Source organism: Zeus faber (genome assembly GCF_960531495.2).
Source record: "Zeus faber genome assembly, chromosome: 3".
Taxonomy (NCBI): Eukaryota; Metazoa; Chordata; class Actinopteri; order Zeiformes; family Zeidae; genus Zeus; species Zeus faber.
In genome coordinates, this window is record NC_137190.1 from 9,768,681 (window position 1) to 9,783,003 (window position 14,323).

Here is a 14,323-nt window from a genome sequence, read left to right on the forward strand (position 1 = left end):
CAGAGCTAAATTTGGAGTGTCCTTGCAACTATATGTAAATGAGAGACACTGTATAACGTTAACATTTTACCAGATAAGTCCACACTTTTTTTTTTGTGTAACGTCCCAGGTCGTTTAAAGGCTGCAGACGGCACGCCACCGGCAAAAACGTATTTCATTTTAAAGAGCTTTTAATATATTGTAATGTGCTTCAGTAAACCACCTTAACTATGACTTATGACACATTCATTTGCATGTAATTTTCAGGTTGACAAAACAAAAATTTAAAAAAATGAATCGACAAACAAAATTCTTTGTCTGACCAATAGAGAAAATGAAAAGCGCAACTTTTTGAACGCTTTTATTCACGCTTGAGTAAAACTGAATAGATTCTCACATTGCCTATCAAGGGTAATGAGCGCATACATTTGGTTTGTGTCGAGTCAAAATGACAGCATGTGAAATAAGAGGAAAGGTTTCCCTTTTCCTTATCGTCACAGCAGCGACAGATAAAGCTCATCCGTTTCAACGCTGATTAGCACCAGGTATCAACATTGGCCGCATTTCAGTTGTCCGGTGTCCTTATGTGTTTCCAACAAATTTCAATTCTCATCACGAAGTTGTATTTATATTCCCGTACTCCATTTACCTGATGGGATTTGCAGCATCATTGAACGCTTTCAAGTGAACGTAACTTTCGATTGCTTTCGACTCGATTGCTTTAGATCTTTTCTTTTTATGTTAAAATGTCATGGTTCTACAAACAGATGAAGTGTGTATGAATGTGTATCGAGGATGAAAAAAATGTGTTTCCATTACTTCTAAACGACTAATACATTCAAACCGTGTGACATCTTGGATTGCCACTGCAGAGTTCTGTATAGAAAATAGAAGTTGAAAGTCAATATATTTTTTTTCTTCTTAAAAGACAATCCAAAACGAGCAGCCAGTGTGCAACTTGAAGTCAGATGTTTACACACCATCCATTACTTTACAAACAAAACCTTTAATCAACTCATTCAGGGTAAATAAAATATTTTAAATTGGAAAAAAAAAAAAAAAAAAAAAATTGATTACTTAATTTAGCATCTTAAAACCGCACTGCTTGCTCTTCTCGATATATAAATATATATTATTAACTATTTAAGACAGAAAAGTTATACAGAAAACAAAAAAAACAAAACAAATAAAACTCAAAAAAAAAGGTCAACCTAATTTCTGGTGTAAAATACAGGGAGAGGAAAACAGATCTCAGCCGAGTCCACCCACACGACGGTGACTCCCAACATTCTCAGCACTGTCCTGAGCCCTTTTCAAGAAGTGGTTTTACGTCGTTTGGGCTGCCGCTTACAGTGTGAATTCACTTTACTTTCCTTTACGGGCGTGGCCAACCCCGATGCAGACCTAACTCCGACGCGTGTGTGAGGATCCGAAAAGTGAAATGAGGCGAAAGCTCTCGATTGCATCACAGCCTATGGCGTTTGCTAAGACATCCAGTTGTCATTGATATTATACATATTATACATAGTTGTTTCCTTATTCTAAAGCTGTTTGGGCAGACGCCAAAAATAAAATAAAGGCCCTTAAAGCCAAAGCGATATCACAGAGTTAAATAGACATCCGCTCAACTGAGTCACGTGAACAGCTGAGGAAGACCCCCGTGGTGGCGGCGTCCAGCTGTGTGCCGCCCTCTGGTGGCTCGGGCGGCGCCACTGCAGGCTCAGCTCTGGGGAGGGTTGTCGTCTTTGCTAAAGGGTTGCGTGGATCCGGGCTTCACCCAGGACAGGCCCGACACCTGCACTCCCTTGTGCTGATCGTCGGGCCGTCGCTAAGGGCAACAGAGACAACAACCATTACGGATAACTTTATAATTGTGCACATTTCGGTCTGAGACGCGTCACAGAGCATTATTTCTGTGACCAGCTGTGTTCAATGCTGTGCTTTGTAGGGTTACAAATATTCTAACAAGTATTAAAAAACTGAATATAAATACTTTTAATGACCGTACTTTATGGGTGAACATCCGCTCTTTTGCCTCATCATGAACAGCTGGGTTCCATGGAGAAAAGCTAATACGATAAAAACAAACAATGAGCAAAATCAATATTCCTCGTTCAGGACCGACGCGAAGACAGTGTCTTGAAGAGAGGGAGACAGCTCACCCACCTGATTGCATATGGGTCGTCTACCTTGGGGTGGTCAAAGAGGTGACTGTTGCATAGTTTCACACTGTCCACCACCTTGCTTTTGAACAACTGCACATCTTTCTCATACCTGAGGAGAAAAAAAAAAAACATTTTCTAGATCAGAACAAACAACCCAAAGATGCAATTATATCACAGGTGAATTGTATCACAAAAAGGATTGATCAAATCATAGTTATTATTAGTATTGGTATTAGTAGAGGAGTAGTAGTAGCAGCAGTAAAATTATCATTATTATTACTAGTGCCATTATGTTTATCATTGAGCCATCACTAGAATAAGTTGGGGTGGGTGATCCATATGCAATTGTGATCTCAGTCACCAATTGTCCCTTTAATATACAAAAAAAATTTAATAAATACAAGAAAAAATAAATGAAAAAAAAAACAGCAATGTTTGTTTTAATTCCTAAGCCCATAAATGAGGTCCAAACTCACAGCACAGCTGCCTCGGGGTTCAGGGGTTCCATGGTGTTGATCTTGTAGAACACAGTGCGTGCGTACATCAGCACCTGCCAGATGTGGTTGTGATTCCGTCTGCAAAACAGCACAGCAAGTCGGGGGGTGTTAAAATTTAAAAACACAGTTTGCCAGGCAACGGGGCCATTCAAAAAGGGAAAAGTGAAAAATTCTCGTAGTGCATCCATTGGCTGCTTTTTCACACTCACTCTTGTTTGGCACATGTTTTTTCCTTTTTGTGTAAATGATCAGTGGTGTTGAAACAACAAAAACTGCAAAATTGGAGCTAGACTTCAGTGTTGCTATCACTCAATTATTCCCAATCTTGAGGTGGCGAACCCAAGTGGGGTCGCTTGATGTGTAATGGGACATTTCTTACACACACACACACACACACACACACACACACACACACACACACACACACACACACACACACACACACACACACACACACACACACACACACACACACACACACACACACACACACACACACACACACACAAATTTGAAAAATGGTAAAATAAGGTTAAATTATATAATAATTTCTATCTAACTCATTTGGACCACCCTCCGGGCTCATTGATATAATCAAACTAGCTGATGCAGTACTCAGTACTAATTCACATCAACAAGTTTCCTAAAAATATTAGTGAACTACTTCTACAGAATTACTGGTCAAAGTGCAGATATTCCACATTGCATATTATGCAGTGTGGAATATCTGCACTTTGACCAGTAAGTCGGTCGTTTTGGAAGCGCGGTAAGAAAAACGTTATTGAGGAGTTTCTCAATCTGTTGCTCGGAGGCCTAATTGTGAATTGTAACAAAAATTAGTGTCACTCGTTCCAAAATAACAATGGAGAGTCTAAAAAAAGTCACTCTAATTGGTGTGAGAATCTTGGGACCTAAATACAGGGACATGGGCCAAAGGAAAAAGAGGTTGGAACTGCTGGAACTAACAGGAATTACTACAAGTACAAAAATGAACAGAAAAATAATAACTATGCTCAATAAATAAATATATAAATAAAAACACGGGACAGCAAAATGAACTGATTCATGTGTGAATAAAAGCAGAGCTCCCCTCAGACCTCCACTTGGTGAAGGCTCTCCGCACATCGAGCTCTCCAGACACCGGATCCACGAGAGGATTGAAGACCGGGATGTCGAACACCACCCTCTGAGAGGAAGTACGAGACAAAAAAAACAAAAACAACAACAACAACAACAACAACAAAAAACAAACATGCAAATAAGAGCACACTTTAAAATGCAGCATTTATTCATTTGAACGCACGCGGCATGTCTCGTGTCCAATTCCGCACAGTACTCACGGGACACTCTCCATCAGGATAGTTATCCGGGATATACACTGTGAATTTGAAGACCCCGTCCTGGTACAAGCCATGTCTGATGAATATCACCCCAAACCACACTGAAAAGAAAAGGCCTGTATTTGAGCGCCGCAGACAAGTCACAAAAGGCTTTTGATTTAGTCCTGCGGTTCATTCGACCGGAAACAAAAACAGATCCTGTTCTCCGACGGGCTAAATGAGCATGAAGCTCATCTTTGTGCTCCCAGACCTCGGAGTACACACGGCTGATACACAGCACTGGGGTATGATTGAGAACATCTTCAAATCAAACAATGGAATCGAAGTAAGAACATTGTAAAACACTGCTGCGGGCATCTTTAAAGAAACAGTTCAGCGTTGTTTTCAAATCGACAGGAGTCAAACCCAAATGACTGGCATCAGAACTGCAATGTAGCTCAGTGCTGGACCGATTAAGAAGATTCTGACACCAACCACCCTGACTGTCTATTATTGAAAAACATCCGAGCTGTCCTTTAATGTCAATCGGCAGAGGATAAGGTATTCCTCCCGCCCCCATCGGTGGCTGACAAGCTTTACAGCTAGAGCCAACTAAACATGCATGTGAAGATTATACACATGAAGACTCGATAAAACATCAAATATTAACGCTTTAAAAAGGAACAGAGGGTTTTTTTTTTTTTTTTTTTTAATCTATTTTTGATCACAAATTCCTGACATTCAGAGTTAAAAATCTGAAGGGGGTTCACACAGAACGAGGTGCTCCTACTTACTTAACGCTGATTTATAGGAGGGCTGGACATAAATCCCCGGCAGCTTCTGCTTGATCACCAAGGTGCTGCGGGTATAGACAGATCACACAAGGCAAAGTCCGATCAATCACGAGGTGGGTGCGACAAATAAAATAAAAATAAAAAAAAACCTATGTAAATTTTGTTACCAGTTCCATGATTTAAGACACAGCTGGCCCGGGGCCGGCACTCACAATTCTGCCAGCAATGAGTACTCCAGGTAAAAGGGTCCGTAGGAGGCATGGGTGCCGTTGGTGGACTGAGGAGTGGGGGCCACGGATGGCGGCTTGGTGACGGGGGTCGCATTTTTGGGGATGGCAGGGAGCTGCTTCTTGCCAAAGGGCGGCCGGGCGGGGCTGGATCTCTGCTCGCCCTGGCTGCTCCTTTCCTCGCTGTCACTTCTTTGCTAGTTTGCGTGAGATAGAGCACAGGTATGCTGACAAACCAGATTCACCAGCTACCCTCTAGGGAACAGATGACATCCGTTAGCACAAGTGAACGTTTCAAATGGTAAGACTACATTTTTGGACACAAGAAAAAAAGTTTTTGCCGACACCCTGAGAAGAGCAAGCTGCACTTTTGGGTCATGACGCTCGCTGGGGAGGACACAAGCAGCCCCAGGCGGATATCATACTGTGACTGGCCTCTGTTTTAGGACCTCTCTGACATCTGTTTTCCAGCTCCACTGGAGCTACATCCACATAGTAGCTGCCACACAGTTCATCCAGCATAATGACTCAACCCTTTTAACATTTTCTCGGACACGCTATTTGATATTTTTTTCCCCCCTCTCTGAGATTTTTTTATTGTCAGGTCTGATTAAGTCCAAACTTCCATACCCGTATATAACTATACTTTAGTTGCAGAGTAAACAGTGGAAATATGGTCAAAACACTCATTTGTGTACATTCTCTAATGGTGCAATGTTGTAAATTAAATAATGGTGACGCTTAATTATTAAAAATTTTTCTGGGGACCCCCAGAACCTCTTAAAGGACTCCTGGGAGGACCACATGTTGAGAACCACTGACCCAGCAAATAGCATGGGTAGCATTGACCACCTGTGGTGACAGCAGTGACTACAAAATGCAGTCATGGCAGCGGTAACATCACAGTATGAGATCTTATTTCTACAGTATTATCACAGTGCAACGTTTATTTTCTTCTGGTGATTGATCAGACACTGATGGAGAAAATTCACACAAGCATTTTAACACACTGTATATATCTTATTGTATGCATTTGTTTTAGCTTCCTTTTGAAACCCAATCAAAATCCCGAATTCACCAAGAACCCCTCCAAGGGGAATAATTAAACTGTTTTGGGGCAGTAGTGTCCGTAGTACCATTAGCTTGTTTTGTTTTCTTTGTTTCATTTGATATGGGAGGGATGGAGCCTTATCTTGAATGTGCTGAAGCGGGCGTGTTGACCTACACATAACCCCAACATCCACGAGTAGCAAAAGCCACTTGGCACTAACACACGAACAAGCCACTAACCAACCAGCAACACTGTGTACACAAACAACGTGACTCACTCTAAAGTGGGGAGAGGAATCTTCACAGGGAAATGTCAAACGCAAGGCTGAATACCCAAGCAGGACACCGTAGATGAAAGAAATTATCACACTTTGTTAATTGCAGCATTCCAAGCGCGGATCCACTCCCGACAGTGTGCAGTATGCGATGAATCCGAGGATAATCTCTGTAGTGCTCAGGCTGTGTCAGAAGGTTGAGCAGCAAGTTAGAACCAAACTATATCCTGTTTTTCTCGGGCAAAAACAGCATACAAAAATGAAAGGGGCTTGAATACTCCCAAGCTTGCCTGAGTTGAGGACGGTCTAAATCAAGTCATTGCCAATGTTAGCTCAGGCATCAACAGTGAGAAATAATAAAGTTGATTCTACAAAGGGATAAGTGGGGTCTCGAATATTACTTGTCTATTGTGGTTCCATGCCGAACTCTGATTTCATGCAGATATTGGATTTTCATCTAAGACCATATCAGATTCCAGTACAATATGACACTAATGTGGGACAGAAAACACTAGGCTGTTACAGATGACAAAAACACATCATTCTCAACAAAGTGCTTTGTGCGATTGCTTATCAATTGCAACACAGTGAATGTCTCCAAATATTTGGCACCATTTGTTTTTTCCTATACTTTAATGATTAAACAATCAAGCTGCTGTGAGACCACCATTTACAAGTGACCACTGTTAATTATACTCATAGCCATAAAAAAAATATATAGCCTGCTCATTTTTCAAACATTCCAAAAGAATCCAGTATTTACTGACTGCTTATTGGTTATCTTATTTTCACAAAATGTGGTCCAGGTCACCATGTTTAAAAAAAATAAAATAAAAAATAAAAGTCAGCTGCAAAGTAACTACAGTTGATCAGTATGGATTTTTACCTTGCGACTAGTATTGGTAGACATGCTCCAGAAGGGGTTCAGGTTCATTACTTAGAGGTTAAACTAGAGTCCCTCTTTCTTTATGTGGGTCCCACGACAAGCACTGCTCCTGCCATCCGATGGAGAGACTGGATGGAGGAAAGGAAGAAACAGATGGATGGTTGATAACGGTGATGTTCAAATAATCGCGACTTATTGCAACCACGTATACACAGACACACACAGGCATTTAATAAACAACAAAACTCACAAAGATCTATTAACTAGTTCAAAAGTTCAGGTTCAACCAGGAGTATTGTTGCAAACAGGGCCGGATAATTTTGACGAAATCAAATATGACAATAATCTGATGAATACTTTGAATAAATTGATCAATTACGGCAATGGTTTGGAAATGACTATTAGTGCATTTATAACATATTTACACACGATACATTTTGGAGACACAATCATTAGTAATGTGGATATCATGACCAAGGAGGTTGAGGTATTGTGATGAGACTTGGTACCTGCAGGTCGAGATATCCGTCAGAAAATATTATGATACAGTTGATTTAGTCCATATCGCCCAGTTGGCCTACTTCACTGCGATACAGCCTTTGAAACAACATCTAACAATCACTAATCCCAATAATCCCAGACAGACCATGATATCTAATTCTCACATGGAGATGTTGGTATTTGAACAACACATCGCGCGGCCCTAGCCGTGGCTCCTGACAGTGACTGAAAAGTACACAGTTATTTATTGCCAGAAACCGTGCGTGGTTGTTGTTTTTTTTTTTGTTTTTCTCGTGAAACTCGCAGCAATGTTGAAATTTCGATGGTGTTTTACACATCCATTCATCAAGATGTGGGTTACATGGCATGATAAACAAACGTTATATCTACCAACCGTACCGTTTCCAAACGGTTCGAGCATCTTGCTTCGGTATTTTTCGGTTCAGTTTGTCATTAGGAGCGAGCAAACAGCGGATCGCGCCTGAAAGTTGGCACCGTACAGATGAATGTTTGTGAAAAAAAATAAGATTAAAATCATCTCCATAACCCACGCACACCAAATTACTGTTGTAAATGGAACCTGGGTTCACACTGTTTTGAAGCGCTACAGTCGGCTAGTTAGCGCTGCAAGCTATCTGCCGATGCTAACGAATTAGGAATGCCCCTTTAACTTTAGTTTAAAAAGGGAGCGTACATTATATAGGACGGCTGGCTTTCACTCACCGTGCTTTGCAGAAACCAAAACAATACTTTTCTTTGGATGTTAACCCACGTTTGGTCGGATTTTCCAGTAGCTGTCCGCCCTAGCTGTCAGCCAGCTAGCTGTTAGCAGCTAACGAGTTGATGTGACACCAGGAACCGGATTCAATCTAACTTGATTTGGGGGCGTGGTTACTCGTAAATAGCGGATTCCAATTGGCCGCCTGACTGCAGTCCGTGAAGCTGATTGGCTGATGGTCAAGCATGTCTAAAGAACAGCTGAGCTGACTCCAATTCCAGAGGTAAACAGATCCCAGCGTCAATAATATAATATAATATAATATAATATAATATGATATAATATAATATAATATAATATAATATAATATAATATAATATAATATAATATAATATAATATAATATGATATGATATGATATGATATAATATGATATAATATGATATGATATGATATAATATAATATAATATAATATAATATAATATAATATAATATGATATGATATAATATAATATAATATAATATAATATAATATAATATAATATGATATGATATAATATAATATGATATGATATGATACGATACAATATAATATAATATAATATAATATAATATAATATAATATAATATGATATGATATAATATGATATGATATGATATGATATAATATAATATAATATAATATAATATAATATAATATAATGTGATATAATATAATATAATATAATATGATATGATATGATATGATATAATATAATATAATATAATATAATATAATATGATATGATATAATATAATATAATATAATATGATATAATATAATATAATATAATATAATATAATATAATATGATATAATATAATATAATATAATATGATATGATATAATATAATATAATATAATATAATATGATATAATATGATATGATATAATATAATATAATATAATATAATATAATATAATATGATATGATATAATATAATATAATATAATATAATATAATATAATATGATATAATATAATATAATATAATATAATATAATATGATATGATATGATATGATATAATATAATATAATATAATATAATATGATATAATATAATGTGATATAATATAATATAATATAATATAATATAATATAATATGATATGATATGATATAATATAATATAATATAATATAATATAATATAATATAATATGATATGATATAATATACTATGATATAATATAATATAATATAATATGATATAATATAATATGATATGATATGATATAATATAATATAATATGATATAATATAATATAATATAATATGATATGATATGATATAATATAATATAATATAATATAATATAATATGATATGATATAATATAATATAATATAATATAATATGATATAATATGATATGATATAATATAATATAATATAATATAATATAATATGATATGATATGATATAATATAATATAATATAATATGATATGATATAATATAATATAATATAATATAATATGATATGATATGATATGATATAATATAATATAATATAATATAATATGATATAATATAATGTGATATAATATAATATAATATAATATAATATGATATGATATGATATGATATAATATAATATAATATAATATAATATGATATAATATAATGTGATATAATATAATATAATATAATATAATATAATATGATATGATATGATATAATATAATATAATATAATATAATATAATATAATATGATATAATATAATATAATATAATATAATATAATATAATATAATATGATATGATATAATATGATATAATATGATATAATATGATATGATATGATATAATATAATATAATATAATATAATATAATATAATATAATATAATATAATATAATATAATATAATATGATATGATATAATATAATATGATATGATATGATACGATACAATATAATATAATATAATATAATATAATATAATATAATATGATATGATATAATATGATATGATATGATATGATATAATATAATATAATATAATATAATATAATATAATATAATGTGATATAATATAATATAATATAATATGATATGATATGATATGATATAATATAATATAATATAATATAATATAATATGATATGATATAATATAATATAATATAATATGATATAATATAATATAATATAATATAATATAATATGATATAATATAATATAATATAATATGATATGATATAATATAATATAATATAATATAATATGATATAATATGATATGATATGATATAATATAATATAATATAATATAATATAATATAATATGATATAATATAATATAATATAATATAATATAATATGATATGATATGATATGATATAATATAATATAATATAATATAATATGATATAATATAATGTGATATAATATAATATAATATAATATAATATAATATAATATGATATGATATGATATAATATAATATAATATAATATAATATAATATAATATAATATGATATGATATAATATACTATGATATAATATAATATAATATAATATGATATAATATAATATGATATGATATGATATAATATAATATAATATGATATAATATAATATAATATAATATGATATGATATGATATAATATAATATAATATAATATAATATAATATGATATGATATAATATAATATAATATAATATGATATAATATGATATGATATAATATAATATAATATAATATAATATAATATGATATGATATGATATAATATAATATAATATAATATAATATGATATGATATAATATAATATAATATAATATAATATGATATGATATGATATGATATAATATAATATAATATAATATAATATGATATAATATAATGTGATATAATATAATATAATATAATATAATATGATATGATATGATATGATATAATATAATATAATATAATATAATATGATATAATATAATGTGATATAATATAATATAATATAATATAATATAATATGATATGATATGATATGATATAATATACTATGATATAATATAATATAAAATAATATGATATAATATAATATAATATAATATAATATGATATGATATAATATAATATAATATAATATGATATGATATAATATAATATAATATAATATAATATGATATGATATGATATGATATAATATAATATAATATAATATAATATGATATAATATAATGTGATATAATATAATATAATATAATATAATATAATATAATATAATATGATATGATATGATATAATATAATATAATATAATATAATATAATATGATATGATATAATATACTATGATATAATATAATATAATATAATATGATATAATATAATATGATATGATATGATATGATATAATATAATATAATATGATATAATATAATATGATATAATATAATATGATATGATATAATATACTATGATATAATATAATATAATATAATATGATATAATATAATATGATATGATATGATATAATATAATATAATATAATATGATATAATATAATATAATATAATATAATATAATATAATATGATATAATATGATATAATATAATATAATATGATATAATATGATACAATATAATATGATATGATATGATATAATATAATATAATATAATATAATATAATATAATATGATATGATATGATATGATATAATATAATATAATATAATATAATATAATATAATATAATATAATATGATATGATATAATATGATATAATATAATATAATATAATATGATATAATATGATATAATATAATATAATATAATATGATATAATATAATATGATATAATATAATATAATATAATATGATACGATATAATATGATATAATATAATATAATATGATATAATATAATGTGATATAATATGATATAATATAATATAATATAATATAATATGATATGATATAATATAATATAATATAATATAATATGATATGATATAATATAATATAATATAATATAATATAATATAATATAATATAATATGATATGATATAATATACTATGATATAATATAATATAATATAATATGATATAATATAATATGATATGATATGATATAATATAATATAATATGATATAATATAATATGATATAATATAATATGATATGATATAATATACTATGATATAATATAATATAATATAATATGATATAATATAATATGATATGATATGATATAATATAATATAATATAATATGATATAATATAATATAATATAATATAATATAATATAATATAATATAATATGATATAATATGATATAATATAATATAATATGATATAATATGATACAATATAATATGATATGATATGATATAATATAATATAATATAATATAATATAATATAATATAATATAATATGATATGATATGATATAATATAATATAATATAATATAATATAATATAATATAATATAATATGATATGATATAATATGATATAATATAATATAATATAATATGATATAATATGATATAATATAATATAATATAATATGATATAATATAATATGATATAATATAATATAATATAATATGATACGATATAATATTATATAATATAATATCATATGATATAATATAATGTGATATAATATAATATAATATAATATAATATGATATAATATAATATAATATAATATAATATAATATGATATAATATAATATAATATAATGTCATTTAATATACTATAATATAATATAATATAATATAATATAATATAATATAATATAATATAATATAGTTCAAGAGGATTCAAGAGGTTTATTTGTCACATACTGTACATATACATACGTTCATACATATTTGCAGTGAAATGTCTTTGCAACGCTTTTTGCAACTAACTGAAACTAATTGATTCCTAAAGCGTAAGGCAGTTAGTAAATGGAATAATATAAATATAATATAATAAAAATAAAATAAGACTAAAAAAGGTATTACAGAGTGGGGGTACAAAATAGAAGTGAAGGGAATAGAGTTATGTATAGGCTATTTGTATATACAGATAAGTGCAGTAAAGTGCATGTGAATAAAGTGTGTATGGAGATATACAGTACAGTATACAACAGTATGACACAGCAATACAGTAACACCGAACAGAACAGCAATACAGCGCAGTATGCAGTAACCTAGAACAGTGATACAGTATGCAGTACAGTATGTTACATACAGTACAGTAAGGCAGTCGGGCCTGTGTGAGTGTCTCAGTGCTGATGAATAATATAATATAATATAATATAATATAATATAATATAATATAATATAATATAATATGATATGATATGATATGATATAATATAATTTAAAATGATATGATATAATATGATATGATAAAATAAAACAAAATAAAATAAAATAAAATAAAATAAAATAAAATAAAATAAAATAAAATATTATATTATTATAATGTTATATAATATAACATAATGTAATGTTATATAATATAATATAATATAATATAATATAGTATAATATAATATAATGTAATATCATATCATATCATATCATATCATATATAATATATCATATCATATCACATCATATCATATCATATCATATAATAAAATATACAATAATATAATATAATGTCATATAATATAATGTCATATAATATAATATAATATAATATAACGTAATTTAATATATTACATAAAATAGAAAATAAATAATCTGATATGCTACCAGTCAGTTTAAGACAATCTACACTGGAACTAGGGCTAAATGTGAAGTAAAACATTCCCAGAACTTCCAAATGCTGTTTTATAATATAGCATAATGTAGTACAGCACAGTGTAGTACAGAAGAGTGTAGAAAAGCGTTGTGTAGTACAACACAGTGTAGTACAGTGCTGTGT

At 29.1% G+C, this 14,323-nt stretch overlaps 1 protein-coding gene across 1 annotated transcript; it reads right to left on the bottom strand.

The window, feature by feature from the left end:
- Nucleotides 1–306: 306 nt before the first annotated feature.
- On the bottom strand, nt 307–8,538 carry aktip (akt interacting protein). The gene is made up of 10 exons (XM_079997435.1): nt 8,417–8,538; nt 7,193–7,320; nt 4,967–5,178; nt 4,755–4,819; nt 3,982–4,082; nt 3,739–3,827; nt 2,621–2,719; nt 2,146–2,253; nt 1,988–2,048; nt 307–1,807 (listed from the first exon to the last, which is right to left on the bottom strand). The coding sequence occupies exons 2-10, from the start codon at nt 7,238–7,240 to the stop codon at nt 1,700–1,702; spliced, it is 891 nt and encodes a 296-aa protein (XP_079853561.1). The 5' UTR covers nt 7,241–7,320; nt 8,417–8,538; the 3' UTR covers nt 307–1,699.
- Between the last annotated feature and the right edge of the window lie 5,785 nt (nt 8,539–14,323).

Excerpts from the sequence above, each read along its gene's own strand:
- aktip (XM_079997435.1), bottom strand. The coding sequence starts at position 7,240 with ATGAACCTGAACCCCTTCTGGAGCATGTCTACCAATACTAGTCGCAAG. Across the intron at positions 5,179-7,192 it reads CTACCAATACTAGTCGCAAG|CAAAGAAGTGACAGCGAGGA; the intron begins GTAAAAATCCAT and ends CACGCAAACTAG. Across the intron at positions 4,820-4,966 it reads TACTCATTGCTGGCAGAATT|CACCTTGGTGATCAAGCAGA; the intron begins GTGAGTGCCGGC and ends CTATACCCGCAG.